The sequence below is a fragment of the Ylistrum balloti genome, unplaced genomic scaffold, assembly GCF_031769215.1.
Source record: "Ylistrum balloti isolate Yb309-2 unplaced genomic scaffold, AGI_CSIRO_Ybal_v1 Utg369990, whole genome shotgun sequence".
NCBI classification, from domain to species: Eukaryota; Metazoa; Mollusca; class Bivalvia; order Pectinida; family Pectinidae; genus Ylistrum; species Ylistrum balloti.
This window is the reverse complement of record NW_026782073.1, coordinates 230,763-249,308: the sequence shown is the minus strand read 5'-3', so window position 1 is coordinate 249,308 and position 18,546 is coordinate 230,763. Positions and strand designations below refer to the sequence as shown.

The following is an 18,546-nucleotide window of genomic DNA, read 5'->3' as shown; positions in this document are numbered from 1 at the left end:
GTCTGATCCCATTACCACTGACAAACCTCTGAACAATTATTTTTTATTCATGAAACCTTCAATAACATGGAAACACGAAATTTATATCATAACCAGCCAGCTTTTGTTGCGTGACCAATCACAAACCACTGATAAACTTTTAGTACGAAACTTTCCTTGTTCTATGATTAGAACCAGGAAATAAGTAAATACTTCCACGTCTCCTGATCCAGTGTCGAAAGGATTCAGCTCCTGAAGCCCCTTCCATTGTCTGAATTGCATGTACACCTACTATCAGACAACAACATGGTATATGTCAGGTAGCTAACGAGATTCTGACGCTAAGGTAAACAACCCTGTTGAACAATTCTGATTTGTTTTTGGGCCATATGACTTTATAATACTACATCAACTTTTATGACAATGACACACGCTATTGTTATAAAGCGTTGGTACATTCCAACCAATCGGTTGTTAAAATATTGCAAAAAGCTGAAAAATTTGAACTTTATAAAAACAGCGGATTGCGGCCATTTGTCATCGGTCGGTGGGATGTTGACATGGAGTGTACTGAAACAAAACATCACCATCGTATCATGACATCAGTGCACTAACAGAACTTATGACTTTTATTATATGTACCAATAATGAGGTATCACAGTATTGCTGTCTTGATACATCAACATTCAATAAACTGTTGTTGTGGACAAATCTAGTGTGAGGACAAAATTATGGTAGTGATGTTATCTGTATGTTTCAGTGCAAATAAAATCTATTTAGTGAAAGACAGTTATCCCAAACTATATTCAGGACCTCTTTCTCTGGACTTTAAATACATATTCAGAACAAACTTGTATTCCTAAGTTATGGGCATACCTAAACACTTTCCCTAAATATCTACTAGAATTTGGCTTTTGAAGAAAGACAATGTTTTTAAACCACTTTCAAGATTTCTTTTTTCTTTCAACACCATATTTCTTGGTAAATATCAATTTTTTTCCAAAAGCATGAAAGGAACAACCAATCCAATGCTGTTTTGCAGAAGACAGCATCCTCACTGTTATTAAAATTTGTATTCAAGATCAAACAGAAGCTGTAAGACTTTTTTCTATACAACGTTATTCTATACAAATGTATTTTACATTGGAAATTTAGTACATGCCCATAAAACCAAGTGTCACAATAAATTTACACAACTGATATTGGTCACGGATATATGACCTTATGTTGTCAGATATGACAACATAATTGTATGAAATGTTCATTTATTATCAAAAAATCGTTGACAATTCTATGGGGCCTGAATGCCACATTGTCAAAGATCACTAGAATTTCACTGGTTGCCCTACATATCAACGGTATGATCCTATCATCATTTTTATGACTCAAATTTGCCAGTTTTAAAACTTTTCACCACATGGAAATACTATACACTGTGTTTTGCTATCTTTAATTTCCATCTTTAAGATCAGAATTGTAATGGTCTGTATTTATGTATCTGTTAATCTCAAACCTTAAAATAGCACAAGGAACACAACAACAGTGATGAAATCAGGAAACACAATCTCAGTTACTAGAACACAATCACAGTCGATACTACTGGGAACACAACAACAGTGATGAAACCGGGAAACGCTATCTCAGTTACTAGAACACAATCACTGTCATGAACACAATCTCAGTCACTAGAACACAATCTCAGTCACTAGAACACAATCTCAGTCACTAGAACACAATCTCAGTCACTAGAACACAATCTCAGTCACTAGAACACAATCTTAGTCACTAGAACACAATCTCAGAACACAATCTCAGTCACTAGAACACAATCTTAGTCACTAGAACACAATCTCAGTCACTAGAACACAATCTTAGTCACTAGAACACAATTTCAGTCACTAGAACACAATCTCAATTACTAGAACATAATCTCAGTCACGATCACAATCTTAGTCAATAGAACACAATCTCAGTCACTAGAACACAATCTCAGTCACGATCACAATCTCAGTCACTAGAACACAATCTCAGTCACGATCACAATCTCAGTCACTAGAACACAATCTTAGTCACTAGAACACAATCTCAGTCACTAGAACACAATCTCAGTCACTAGAACACAATCTCAGTCACTAGAACACAATCTCAGTCACTAGAACACAATCTTAGTCACTAGAACACAATCTCAGTCACGATCACAATCTCAGTCACGATCACAATCTCAGTCAATAGAACACAATCTCAATTACTAGAACACAATCTTAGTCACTAGAACACAATCTCAATTACTAGAACACAATCTCAGTCACGTCACAATCTCAGTCACTAGAACACAATATCAATTACTTTTTTTAGAACACAATTACAATCAATGCTACTGGGAACACAACAACAGTGATGAAACCGGGAAATGCTATCTCAGTTACTAGAACACAATCACTGTCACCATTATTGGGAACACAATCTCCATTAGGATCACTGAGAACACATCCACAGTCAGGATTATTGGAAACACAATCACAGTCAATAGTACTGAAAGCACAATCACAGTCAATAGTACTGAAAGCACAATCACAGTCAATAGTACTGAGAGCACAATCACAGTCAATAGTACTGGGAACACAATCACAGTCAATAGTACTGGGAACACAATCACAGTCAAAAGTACTGGGAACACAATCACAGTCAAAAGTACTGGAAACACAATCACAGTCAAAAGTACTGGGAACACAATCACAGTCAATAGTACTGGGAACACAACCACAGTCAATAGTACTGGGAACACAACCACAGTCAATAGTACTGGAAACACAACCACAGTCAATACTACTGGGATCATAAACACATTCAAGATTACTGGGGACAATCATATTCAATATTATTGAGAACAAAATTACAGAATTACTGGGAACATAATCATATTCAGGATTGCTGGGAAGACAATAAGAATCAATATTACTGATAACACAATCAGTCAATAATATATACAGGTCTCATTAGTTTTTTAAAAATATATTTTCTTTTAAGTCTCAACTCCTAAGAGAAATTGGCATGATATCTAAGACTTTCTAAAAAGGAACATATATAGATACACTTTACTCCATATCTTATGGAAAATTTGAGTGGAAAAACTATTAAAAAATGGAAAACTATCAAAAAATATATTAAAACAAAAGAAAAATGAAGGGGATGCTTTGGATTTTTGAAGTAAATGTACATGGCAGTAAAAATTCAGAAATTCACATCCAAATTGTGAGCTATAAGTAGACATTCTATAAAGAATAAAAATAATTAATAATTAACATCAACCTAGTGGTAATGTATGACTGGACATGTGACTTACCTATCTGTGTTCTATTAGGAACCTTTTCTCCAGATTATATGTATGTATGGACATGTGACTTACCTATCTGTGTTCCATTAGGATCCCAGGACTTGAGAGTATCTTCTAACTGAAAGTAACAAAAAACATCTTCTTACTGAAAGTTACAATATGTATGAAGGATTGTCTTTCATTACTCTACACTTGACCTAAAATACAAATAGGATTACAAGTGTTCCAATGACCTGATCTATAAGAACTAGGTTTTGTTTTCAAACAGGTTTAGAGGGTATTCAAGTGACAAAAAGGAGCCACCAAGTAGAAAAGAAATACTTGAGATCGTAAGATAAATAAATCTCTATTTATAGGAACAGATGTGAGTGTTTAATTTCAGTTGGTCAATACTATAGTAATTCTGTATTAATGTGTTAATGGTTTAGATGTGTATTGTTGTTACCCATATAATGTGTCAATCTCCCTATATCTCACCATACTCTTGACATAGGCTTTTAACTCACAAAAATTATCTACCATTAAGCTCCAGGTCAAAGGAACAGGTGTCTCAAAATAGACATCAATGAAGTGTAGAGTACAAACTAGGTCGTCTTATAAAACATTTTCACAGATATTTCTCCAAAGAAAGATATTAGGAGAATTTGATACTTTTCCTGAGAACAGAAAATGTTACCTGCTCAACATATCATCCTGACACATGGATTTCATGGCTTGACAAAGTTTAACTTTATTTTTAACTAGTCAAACTTACAAACTAATTAATTATTTCTGGTGAACTCATAGAAAATTTACCCTCTCTGCTTTGTGGACAAATTTGATTAAAGTAACATATGAGTAATTACTAACTTCAGCGCCTTCAAATCCTTTCAATCCAGAGTACAACAGTAAGGACAACTTTAGCTGATGTCAAGACAGATATTTCTACATATTTACATTTAAACCGATATAGAATGCTGTTTATTGACATTTATTTCGTAAGCATTTTCTCCGTCACAGGTAATTTCTTATTCTGAAAGTTTAATTTCAAAATTCAAATAAGGTGTCACCTGAATAACTGACAAAAGAAATGTATGCTTTCGAGACACAAATTATGTGTGGTATAATCTTATATTTTTGACACATCTGTATTTTTTTTGCTTTTTCTTTTTTTTTCTGTAATTTATCATTTGACACTGTTTTCAATTTTCTTAAAAAAAATCATATGATTTAATTTTTATTTAACAGAAATGAAAGTTAAGCACTTCAATCGAACTAGTTAAGAATGACAGATGTTTCAGGACCCTACTTTGATCTGTTCTTATGGAATGGTTCATCATACCCCAATAAAACCAGTTCTATGTCACATCCCATTTAAAAGTGCACTTTGTTATTAGTTTAATTTAGTCATTCACAATGCATTTATTATCATAGATTTAAAAATATTTTGAGGTTGTCGTTAGTGATATAAGTTAATGATAAAGCTTGGGTGGGGAAATCACTGCAGCATAGAATGATAAATACACCGTACACGTTTCAGTCACAGATCATTTTGTGACAATGATTAATTTAACTTTTATTAAAATCTCATTTTAATGTTTGTTTGATCTAAATATGATCTGTAATTGATTGATTTGCATCAAATTCTCATTATTACTGCAGTTAAAATGCAGAACTAAATATTTTCACAAGAAAGACATCTATAAACTTAATGAAAACATATCTATCATATTGTTTGTTTTTGTATTCTTAAAGGTTGTACCTGACCTAAACTTAGACCAAAACTTGTCAATATGTCAGACATGAACAAAATCTGTCTGGCTAGCTATGTCTGATGGGTGACTGATGTCATCAACTGAGAATTGGTGTAAGGAGGACTAGTGAGTACTGTACAATTCCTGAATCAAGTTTACAAAAATACCTAAAGAAATCGCAAAGCGGTTATATACATATTAGAAGGACAGAAACAGTTGTATACAGAAGGACTGAAACAGTTACATACAGAAGGACTGAAACAGTTACATACAGAAGGACTGAAATAGTTATATACAGAAGGACTGAAACAGTTATATACAGAAGGACTGAAACAGTTATATACAGAAGGACAGAAACAGTTATATACAGAAGTACTGAAACAGTTATATACAGAAGTACTGAAACAGTTATATACAGAAGGTCTGAAACAGTTATATACAGAAGGACAGAAACAGTTATATACAGAAGTACTGAAACAGTTATATACAGAAAGACTGAAACAGTTATATACATATCAGAAGGACTGAAACAGTTATATACAGAAAGACTGAAACAGTTATATACATATCAGAAGGACTGAAACAGTTATATACAGAAGGACTGAAACAGTTATATACAGAAGGACAGAAACAGTTATATACAGAAGGACTGAAACAGTTATATACAGAAGGACTGAAACAGTTATATACAGAAGGACTGAAACAGTTATATACAGAAGGACAGAAACAGTTATATACAGAAGGACTGAAACAGTTATATACAGAAGTACTGAAACAGTCATATACAGAAGGACTGAAACAGTTATATACAGAAGGACTGAAACAGTTATATACAGAAAGACTGAAACAGTTATATACATATCAGAAGGACTGAAACAGTTATATACAGAAGGACTGAAACAGTTATATACAGAAAGAAACAGTTATATACAGTTATATATAGAAGAGACTGAAACAGTTATATATATCAGAAGGACTGAAACAGTTATATACAGAAGGACTGAAACAGTTATATACAGAAGGACTGAAACAGTTATATACAGAAGTACTGAAACAGTTATATACATATCAGAAGGACTGAAACAGTTATATACAGAAGGACTGAAACAGTTATATACAGAAGGACTGAAACAGTCATATACAGAAGGACTGAAACAGTCATATACAGAAGGACTGAAACAGTTATATACAGAAGGACTGAAACAGTCATATACAGAAGGACTGAAACAGTCATATACAGAAGGACTGAAACAGTCATATACAGAAGGACTGAAACAGTTATATACAGAAGGACTGAAACAGTTATATACAGAAGGACAGAAACAGTTATATACAGAAGTACTGAAACAGTTATATACAGAAGGACTGAAACAGTCATATACAGAAGGACTGAAACAGTTATATACAGAAGGACTGAAACAGTTATATACAGAAGGACTGAAACAGTTATATACAGAAGGACTGAAACAGTTATATACAGAAGGACTGAAACAGTCATATACAGAAGGACTGAAACAGTTATATACAGAAGGACTGAAACAGTTATATACAGAAGGACTGAAACAGTTATATACAGAAGTACTGAAACAGTTATATACAGAAGAAGGACTGAAACAGTCATATACAGAAGGACTGAAACAGTCATATACAGAAGGACTGAAACAGTTATATACAGAAGGACTGAAACAGTTATATACAGAAGGACAGAAACAGTTATATACAGAAGTACTGAAACAGTTATATACAGAAGTACTGAAACAGTTATATACAGAAGGACTGAAACAGTCATATACAGAAGGACTGAAACAGTTATATACAGAAGTACTGAAACAGTCATATACAGAAGGACTGATACAGTTATATACAGAAGGACAGAAACAGTCATATACGGAAGGACAGAAACAGTCATATACGGAAGGACAGAAACAGTTATATACAGAAGGACTGAAACAGTTATATACATATCAGAAGGACTGAAACAGTTATATACAGAAGGACTGAAACAGTTATATACAGAAGGACTGAAACAGTTATATACAGAAGGACTGAAACAGTTATATACAGAAGGACTGAAACAGTTATATACAGAAGGACTGAAACAGTTATATACAGAAGGACTGAAACAGTTATATACAGAAGGACAGAAACAGTTATATACAGAAGGACTGAAACAGTTATATACAGAAGGACTGAAACAGTTATATACAGAAGGACTGATACAGTTATATACAGAAGGACTGAAACAGAAGGACTGAAACAGTTATATACAGAAGGACAGAAACAGTTATATACAGAAGGACTGAAACAGTTATATACAGAAGGACTGATACAGTTATATACAGAAGGACTGAAACAGTTATATACAGAAGGACTGAAACAGTTATATACAGAAGGACTGATACAGTTATATACAGAAGTACAGAAACAGTTATATACAGAAGTACTGAAACAGTTATATACAGAAGGACTGAAACAGTTATATACAGAAGGACTGAAACAGTTATATACAGAAGGACTGAAACAGTTATATACAGAAGGACTGAAACAGTTATATACAGAAACAGTTATATACAGAAAGACAGATATACATATCAGAAGGACTGAAACAGTTATATACAGAAGGACTGAAACAGTTATATACAGAAGGACTGAAACAGTTATATACAGAAGGACTGAAACAGTTATATACATATCAGAAGGACTGAAACAGTTATATACAGAAGGACTGAAACAGTTATATACAGAAGGACTGAAACAGTTATATACAGAAGGACTGAAACAGTTATATACAGAAAGACTGAAACAGTTATATACATATCAGAAGGACTGAAACAGTTATATACATATCAGAAGGACTGAAACAGTTATATACAGAAGGACTGAAACAGTTATATACAGAAGGACTGAAACAGTTATATACAGAAGGACAGAAACAGTTATATACAGAAGGACTGAAACAGTTATATACAGAAGTACTGAAACAGTCATATACAGAAGGACTGATACAGTTATACACATAATGTAATGTGAGATGAGCCTCTTCTTGTTGGTCTAGGTCTACTTGCTATTGAGTATAAATATGTAGTATAAAAGCATTACTGTATCACTAGACTTTGAGTCTCTAAGATTATTACAGGATAAATTGGCACATTATAACTGAACATGTTAATTATTTTTCTTGATAGTAAGGAAATTACACTCAAGGTGAAATAACTTTTTCAGTGGTCTGAAGTCTATTTCACTTCTGAATGATATCATTCAGCACATGATAATGATATTGCACAAGGAACTATTTACATAATAAAACACGACAGAAGCAATACTGTTACCATCCAACACATACAAACAACAACCATTGATTCACCTTTATACAAAAACCCTAAAACTATGTCAATGACAGCGATTTTATCTGAAAATCCATCTTGACCACAGCCTATGGGTTACAATAAAACACAACTTGACTGGTGCCTTATAACTAACTTTTGTGTGGAAGACCACAAAGGAATCAATTACATGATACAGTTTTACACCAATCCAAAGCCTCAAAATCATTGGCATGACAACTGATTTAGAAGATTCTGTCATCAACTTGACCTTGTTGATGAATGTTTAATGCTCTTTTTTCTTGGAAGTGACAAAGAAAATGTGGCCAAGAAAAATTACCCAGCATAACAGACTTAATAATGATTTTTTGTCCGTTCTGCCTGCAACTGATCCCTACAAAGAGACATTTTATGATTAAGTCTGATGATGGACCATTTGAAAACTTCTAGTGTTTGAATCAGTGACCCCAAATGACCTTGACAGCCACTGATCACTGTGATAAGATCACAGGTCAGGTCCTAAACAGTTAGCACCCTTACAACACTAAAGATTTATCAGATAACTCTGTTGTGACACTAACACTCTAAACCTACCACTTCCTCCTGACAAAAGAATTTGCCTTCGAACAAATAAAATGAACAAAACATGGCCTGTACAATGTTGAAAGTTCTGGTCTCTATCTGATAAACAGCACTGATGCACAATTTCTACTTCACCGTAAAATGCAAAATAAATCTTGACAAGTTCAATTTTCGGTCAAACAATAGCTGATACATTAGTCATTGTTTAGGTTCTTTACACACCATACCTGTTGTTTATCAGCAATTCACAATTACTAGTATTTCCTGTCAACACCACATACCAAACATATTTGTCAAATCTTAGCTGTTGAAGACTGTTATTCATATACTGTTTAAATCCAGCCTCTGTATATATTATATAGCAATGATACTTGAATTTAGTGTAACAATGAACATCTTTAATTTCCATCTGTATCTGAATAAGTATTCAGGAAATAAGGGTATTTACAATAGTTCTCCTCGCAATTTAACAAATATAAACAAATATCTCATGAAACAGAAGTGACACAAAGTTCTATGATACCAGGGAAAATTGTACCAGTACTGTGATCATTTCTTGCCAATTTCTAGGTTCAAGGCCATAAATCTTGAAAAAAAAGTTGACTAGAACCAAACGAAAATTTGACCAACATCTTCTCATTTATAGACCACTCCCTACCAACTTTCAGTTCAATATCTTCATCTGTCTAAAAATAAATAAGCAAAACCAAATCATGACTAGGGAAGAATAACGACTAGGGGAAACGCTATATACAGAAATGGGCATCAAAATCAATAATGATTGGTATATTACTTGTGCGAAAAACAAATTAATGACACAATTCATCATATTTCAGTCTACTACTGTATGTGAAATTTTTCTTCAATGTAGGTCAAAGGTCAAAATGTAGGTCAGAATGACCTACTTGGATAAATGACACCCCCCTCTGTCATATCATATCTGTATCCCCTATCATACAAGTGCCTTGGTGAATACTTTCCCTAAGTGTTAATTAAGTTCCATTGACAAATAGTGTAAGAGATGGATGGATGCAACTCAAAATTAGTTTCCCCTGTGTACTAGTAGGTGGGGGACCAATTAAATACATTCTTGAAAGTTTAACAGAATTTTTTCAGAACTGAAAAGTATAACTGTAAAGATATTTAAATGACATAAGACCGCTTCAAGTAAAAAAACACATTACAGTATGCCAGATCAGGAGAGATAGTACACATTTTAATGCAAAAATACTTGAATTTGAAAGGTTCAGTTAAAATACCAGACAGATAACTTGGTTAAAAGATTCACAACAGTTACATCAAAATTCAGTAGATATAAGATAATTAAACAAACAATCTAAGTAAATTGCTTTGTAAAATGGTGTCGTACGGCACCACCTCACTTCAATGACACAGAAATAGTACAACATTTTGTGATAGCAGGAAATCTACTTAATAAGTGAAAATATCATTTGACAATGTTTTAAAACTGAAGGTGTGACAACTGCATTTACTGACTTTGACAACTTTGACAGTATCTAATTAAAACCTTAATGTCACTGTGATACCTAACTTTTTTTCACCTCTAGCCAAGACTTCTTTAACAACTGTATTAAATGCCTGTTTAACAATAAGAAGAAATCCTACTGATTTTAACCACTGGATAACTTATGCTATATAAAGAAACAGAATTATACACCAGATTTACAATAGCATCTACGGAAAAACTTTAACTTCTAATAAGGTGACAGCTCATCATAGGTAATGTATACTCTTATTCAGTTTCTGTCAGTAAGGTACCATTTACCCTTAACTGGCTTCTGGAACTCTTCAGTAACATCTTGTACCCAGCTTTGAAGTCTATAAATAACAGTTTCATGTTTTCAACAAGTTAACAACTGTAAAAGTGCATGTTGTTGTCATTGTAAGCTGGTTAGTATTTCAGTCTATGTAAAAATGTTATCATAAAACTAGAGGAGAGGAATAGAGTGATAATTAAATTTATCAAAATTTTGATTCAGACTAGGAAATGCTAGACTCACAGACTTGAATGATACAGGTTATTATTTTCATTGTTTACAGAAGACAATATTGAATCAAATCATTCTGTAATGAATTTGTGTGTTTTATTCTCTTTACAACTTTACTCACAAATCTCATCCTACTGAAGAGGTTTTTTTTCTGAAGATAACAAATACAACCTATAAATTGTACTTAATCAAACATAAGTAATTGCCCTTGTTCTAACAAACAGTTATGGATGGTTCTCCACTGTATCCTATTACAGAGTGCATTAATGATAATCCCTCACTCCACTGTCAAGTCGTACCGATAAGACACAATACATCTTCACACTAGTAATCCTAAAAGAGTGTCACTTTTAATGAGGTGACTAATAATCCCTCACTTCACAATCAAGTAACAGTAAAGATACAGTATATCATAATATATGCTTGATATATACAGTAATTTAGTACTCTAGTTACACAAATATGTAAGTATCACAAGTATAGAAGTACATTAGTATCACATGAATATAAATACTTTAATATACCAGGTATATATGTACTTCGTATCATGGGTAAAATGTACTTCTGTATCCCAGGTATATGTGTACTTCAGTATCCAAGGTATATATGTACTTCTGTATCCCAGGTATAGGTGTACTTCAGTATCCCAGATATATGTGTACTTCAGTATCCCAGGTATATATGCACTTCAGTATCCCAGGTATATATGTACTTCACTATCCCAGGTATATATGTACTTCTGTATCCCAGGTATATATGTACTTCACTATCCCAGGTATATGTGTACTTCACTATCCAAGGTATATATGTACTTCTGTATCCCAGGTATATGTGTACTTCAGTATCCCAGGTATATATGTACTTCAGTATCCCAGGTATATATGTACTTCAGTATCCCAGGTACATATGTACTTCAGTATCCCAGGTATATATGTACTTCAGTATCCCAGGTATCCCAGGTACATATGTACTTCAGTATCCCAGGTATGAGGAGTACTTTTACATCTTAGTCTAAGTAACTTTAGTATCTATATCAAAGGTACACAGATCTACAATGATAAAGTACACACAAACCAGGGTGAACTTCCAATTCCAACATATGTCCAACAGGATATGGTCACAAGATTGATTACTTAGTTTTATGACCAAAACTAATTTTAACCATACATATTAGCTTTAACAGAAATTCAATAAGAACAAAGTGATAGCGAAGGAACAAACTTGCCGCCTGTCACACAATATGTCTTAAGCCTAATCTAAAATTTGCATGACAAGCGTAACTGATTTCTTGTTACATTTTGTCAAAACTGTTAAAAGATGTTGACAGGTTCGACCGAAGTTAAAAGACCTAATGTACTTTTACAGGTCTCCATTCACCCAAAAACTTATTACCTATATCCGGATTTGTGCTGACAATGATGGGAAGTATTCATTGTCAGTGTAATCTACTACAGACAAAATATAAACAAACAGACAAGTTTTGTTTACAGTAGGAATGACACTTACTTTCACAGCTGATTATGGATTATCATGCATTGTAATACATAATTTACTTATATAATACAACAGGTATAATGTTCCTGTATATTGCTCCCTTACACTAGTTAGTCTTACCTCCCCTTTTTTTCACTGACATGATATTATGAAATTCAAACCTTATTCTATTAAAAAAATTTAAATCAATTTATAAAATTGATGTGAAAATAAATCTGCCTGGATATGAATAAAATTGCTATACATTATCTGGTTAAATTACAATTCCATCCTACATATAACTACTGCCAGTATCTTATAGTAAAAACTATATAGGAGATGTATTTACACCTCCATGTCCATTTAAAGTGTTATAAAATTGAGCTATGTGACATTGAAAAATAGCACTGTCATGTGTGTTAATAGAACATATCATATAGACATAAATAAAACATTGACAGAGGATCGACATATCAAGACAGATTATCTTAACAGCCCCAGAAAGACTGTTCTCTATCACTCTACATGTCTGTTAATATAACACCATTCTTAATGGAATATATTATACTCGACTGGCTCAGAGTACACACAGAAATATCACTCATAAATAACAAATTGGTCAGAGGCACCCTCAGCCTAAATGACTACTTAATTCTGACAGGTTCATGGATAAAGTTTTATTCTTTCTTCCATTAGACTACAGTATGGTAAATTGATCATGAAGTCGAATAATAATCGACAATGATAAGGGAGATAAGTCATCACTATTACTTTGTTTAATGACATTAAAAGCTTTATGAAAACCAGTGTAAACTACTGGAAAAATTCAAATGTTTATATCTCCACATAGCAATTGTACACAAAACTTGTCCGTTTCGTTTTTTAAGACAATATCTATCAAATACATATGAATATAGGCTATCACAACATGTGTATTGTTGGCTATCTCTAAAATATCACTAGGTTATGATAACAGTGTTTTTATTGGTAATAAATATCAGGAATCATTCTAAGTGGTTTAATGACATAATGATATATGCATTAAGGGTATTGTACATTCCACAAAACAAGCCAAATGGATGGTGTTTTCTTCATATCTGATTTGGACTCAGATAATCTGAAGATGGAGGAAAACAGTCTCTTACTGATTTCACTGTGCTGCTAAAAGCATTTACGATGAAGCCTGTGACAGGCCTTCTGTCTTTGTATAAGCTCTGAAAAGTGCTACGATGTTTAAATTTATAGTCAAAATAAATGAGAGAACATTACTTATAAACATCACATTGACCTACAACAAAGACCTAACATCACAATTCCTATAAATATACATAAAACAAGAAGCCCAAAGGGAGTGTACCCTTCTATATAAAATAAAAGTATATCACAAGTTAAGAGATTCTAAAGAGCATTACACAACTGATAGCTGGTCTGCATGATGACAGCTCAGCAATGTGACAATATTTCCACATTTAAATGACATGACTATTGTCTAAATTACTTTTTATTTCGATTATCTTGGGAAATTTACAGTCTTATTTAAGACATTAGCCCTCTCCTTATCAATGATCTTAAGGATGTATGATATACTGAGAATGGTAGTACCAGGATCATAGGTGACACCTATAATTAAGAACATTGTAACAGGGTAGATAACTCACCCCAAACAATATTGTATTATATCACTCCTAAATTGGCAATCATACATAAATCTATGATAAGCATACAAAATCTATAAATCTTTAAACTCACTGACACAAATGATCATGATGTAGGTAAAAAGGAAATTATTATAAGATGGTATAAAATGACCTAAACTCCACTGATAATACAATGATCTAATCTCCTGATGAGGTAAGCTCACCTGTATCCCTGTGACAAGATGATTACTGTATTTATAAGTATACATATCCCGATCTCAAGTCTGATCAATGTACTATCTGACATTTGTTTTGTCTACTTTACAATACAAGATGTCAAAAATAGACGAAATATCCTGATTAGCAAGACAGCCTATACTTCTGGGGACAGAAGAAGGTGGTACCTGAAATTTAAAACTTCTCTAAAAGTTTTAATAATGTCTTCAGATCGTGTAAGCTGAACAATTTCAATGCTAATTGACTCATTTCCACTGACACACAAACAGAAAAAATTCAATTTATTTCAGATTTGTCAACGAGGAGTCCAATTCAATCTTTGACATAATTTTGTGTGTCAGTATCTCTAGTTACAGATAGTAAACACTTGCGTACTTTGACATGCATACCTACCATCCGACATCATACCTGCGGTAAATTAACCTGCGGTAAATTAATTTCTGGCACTATACCGTATCTCTCCTGACATAAATCTAGAGCTAATGTATTACCATTGGGTCAGAGTATAGGATAATGAGATATTAGCATTTCTATGTAAACTGGAAAAGGAGAGAGAGATCTTCCTGACTACACATCCAAATGTGACTAGTTTGGGTGTCTTATCAATATTTCCTGTTAATTTAATTGGGTTCACAAACAATTACACAATGTCAGGAAAGAAATTATATCTACATCCTATCTATGAATAGGTTATGTGCCCGTTTGTTATTTATTTCCGAAAAGGCATGCTGAAGTAAATATTTGGTGTTAAAAATGTTGATGTTAACTTGGTGAATATCACACTGACTAATTTTAACAGAGAGAAGGTTACATTAAAATATTTTACTGATTGATTTGAATAGAGAGAGGTCACATTATAGAATTGTATTAACTACTTTTCATGGAGAGAGGGTTACATTTTAATATTATACTGACTAATCTTAATGGAGGGAGTGTTATTTTTCTGACTGATTTTATTGGAGGGAGGGCTATGTTATAATTAACTACTTTTCATGGAGAAAGTGTTATATTATGATGTACTTCATGCTTTTCAATGGTGAAAATATGACATGGCCAAAATGAGATATTCCAGTTTTGACACAAAAAAGCAAACTTTGTGCTTGGCATAATAAACCCATTACACAATATATATTGCCTACCAGTCTATCAGAGGAAATACTGCTGGTCACTCCCTCAGACATCAAAGTGATCTCTCCTACAGATATACTTATTATCAAACATGGGCATATAGCTAGATAATTACGGTATGTCAGTAAAAAAATTTGGATAAGTGAACACACCCATTTCTTACTACTGACAGCTGAGTTTCAATCTGTTTTTGTAATTTGTTGATAACATTATTTCATTGCTACAATGATGACTATACACACTAAGGTAAATACTGACTGTCAGGTATCAATGATAATTGTATTTACCATTAATCGTACAAGGCAAACGATGCATACATGAACTTCAATTGAGAGGTATTTTTACTTTGATACCTTGATATACACCTCAGTAATTTTTTCCTAGTGTTAGTTTTCTTATAACATTTCTTATACATCACTATGTCACAGGTTTTACTATTTATAATTTGTATTAAATAACTACAACTGGAAACAGTCATCTGCTCTAGCCACCAAAAGTGGCTACCTCACAATAAAGCCACCATCCAAAAGCGGCCACACAATAAGTTTGACAACTATAGCCAGTCACATGGTGAGGCCACTCAATAGGCAGCCATATGGTCAGCCCAGTAACTGAAGGCTGCCACATAGTCAGTCCAGTAACTAAAGGCTGCCACATAGTCAGCCCAATAACTAGAGGCAGTGACATGGCCAGGCCAACAACTAGAGGCAACCACATGGTCAGTCAACTAAACAGAGGGAACAACATGGTCAGTAAAGTAACTAGAGGCTGCCACATGGTCAGCCCAATAACTAGAGGCAGCAACATGGTCGGGCAACAACTAGAGGCTGCCACATGGTCAGCCCAATAACTAGAGGCAGCAACATCGTCAGGCCAACAACTAGAGGCAACCACATGGCCAGGCCAATAACTAGAGGCAGCAACATGGTCAGTAAAGTAACTACAGGCAGGCACTTGATCAGGTAAACAACTAGAGGCTGCCACATGGCCAGTCCAATAACTAGAGGCAGCAACATGGCCAGGCCAACAACTAGAGGCAACCACATGGTCAGGCCAACAACTAGAGGCAGCAACATGGCCAGGCCAACAACTAGAGGCAACCACATGGTCAGGCCAACAACTAGAGGCAACCACATGGTCAGTAAAGTACCTTGCGGCAGTCACTTGATCAGGCAAACAACTAGAGGTAGCCAAATGGTCCGACAACTAACAAGAGGCAGTGGCATTTTCCAGCCAACAACTAAAGACAACAGCATGGTCAAGCTAGCAACTAGAGGCAGCTGCATGACCTAGTTACAGAGGTCACATGAATACCTTGGATCACATTAAGGACTGACTGCAATAACATTGTTTGTAGATATTTAACGCAGATGAGAAATATTTATCACAAGTACTTACATATATTCTCCATAAAAACATATCAATATACCCGTTTTCACAGGGATTCATACCTATGTTAATTTTAATTAAAAGTAAGGTAATTAATATCTTATCAGTAAGGATATATTTCTATACACCTTAAGTGTATTTCACCTACTGGTACATCTCTTCCATACCTGGTCCCAGTAAAGTACATGAAATTTTTTCACTTAAAACATGCTCGTAAAATATTTTTGGTCAACGTTTTTAAAAAAAAAAATCCGCTATAAAAAGTACTGTAGGGACCACACATATTACTAACATTTATTTTAAGTTCAAACCACAAAGATTAGGGGGTATGATTACAACTTCTGTAATCTTTTTTGGGCATTAAGTTTTGAAAAACCTTTTAGATCATATCCATCAAAAAAATAATGTATTTGAAATTTCTTAACAAATTAAATATTAGGCAGTATGTAAACAAATAATATTAATGTTTTTCTATTGTGTGACACAAACAAAAAATATCCCAAATAAAGCGAAATTCTGAATTTTGCAACTTAAGGCATATTAGACTTACATTCGCAAATGAATATCATATACAGGATTCTGTGCTCATCATTTTTACGATAATACAATGAAAGATCTGGTAAGCATATGTATTAATCAAACTTTTTTCCAGTGTACTGCAAAATTTCTGTTGCGAAGTGACATTAAAAGACACAAATCATCTATTCTTGTAAGTACTTACCCTATTCTTTATGTAGAAACCTTTTTTTGTCAATGTTACTTGCTCAGGATCAAATCACTCGATAAATCAGGAAAAACACACCACACATATTATCAATCTCTGATCTATAAATCCTTCCTGGTTTTTTAACACATGATATCCAGATGGCAAATTACCTGAATCAAAGCGAGGTCACAGACAAATGTAAAGTATGCAAAATTATTGAGGAAATGTCAATGTGACATTATTTCACATGCCAAGGTTAAATCCTTCGCGTGGCCAATATCTTGTAATTTCAGTCATGTATTGGTACAAACTCTCTGATGTACAATGCTTTGAGTGTACTTGTAATCAAAATTACTCCTTGTAAAATTCCTCCACACTAAAGATTTCACCTCTACAATCCCCTACATGGGTATCCCCCGAGGGCCAATGCAGCATGCATCCACACGACCCATTCACATAAAATACGGTTCTAGTTGTTACTCAAACGACTCACGAAGCTAACAACTCACCCATGCAGTGATATTCACCTGTGACTAACTATCACCTTTAAGAAAGCTTTAAATAACAATCTCTCTACCCGTCCACCACACCAGGCTCCTCAGTGAGGCAATACCTTTTGATGGCGCCCAATCAGATTGCCAGTAACAAAAGAGGCTATTGTGAGTCTGACTCTCAATGACTCCTCGAACCAAGAACCTTACCATCAAAGTGATTTAAGGCAATTTGCTATCCTTAATTTGACAAAATGAAACACCTCATGTTGTCACAAGCTCAAACTTTTAAACAATTTACGTTATCTTGTAAAAGCTTCCTCCCTGTGGATCCTCTTTTTAATTCTGAAGCTTTTTCCCTATTGTCCGAATTAACGACAAAACCAGTCACCCACTGACCAACATACTGGTGTTAATGTCAACAGATTCTTTTAAATCTTTTTACTGTACTAAAGTTGTAATTTGTTGAAGTACAGAGATCATCCGTAACAACTCTTTAACAAAAGAAGACGTTTCATTGGTTAG

At 33.8% G+C, this 18,546-nt stretch overlaps 1 protein-coding gene across 3 annotated transcripts in view; it reads right to left on the bottom strand.

The window, feature by feature from the left end:
• Positions 1-18,546, bottom strand: part of LOC132547932 (rho GTPase-activating protein 20-like) — a 162,983-nt gene that overhangs the window by 102,671 nt on the left and 41,766 nt on the right. For all 3 annotated transcript variants that reach the window (XM_060211737.1, XM_060211738.1, XM_060211736.1), the window contains exon 5: positions 3,386-3,431. In XM_060211737.1, the coding sequence (XP_060067720.1) occupies positions 3,386-3,431 (46 nt within the window). The remainder of the gene's footprint in view (positions 1-3,385; positions 3,432-18,546) is intronic.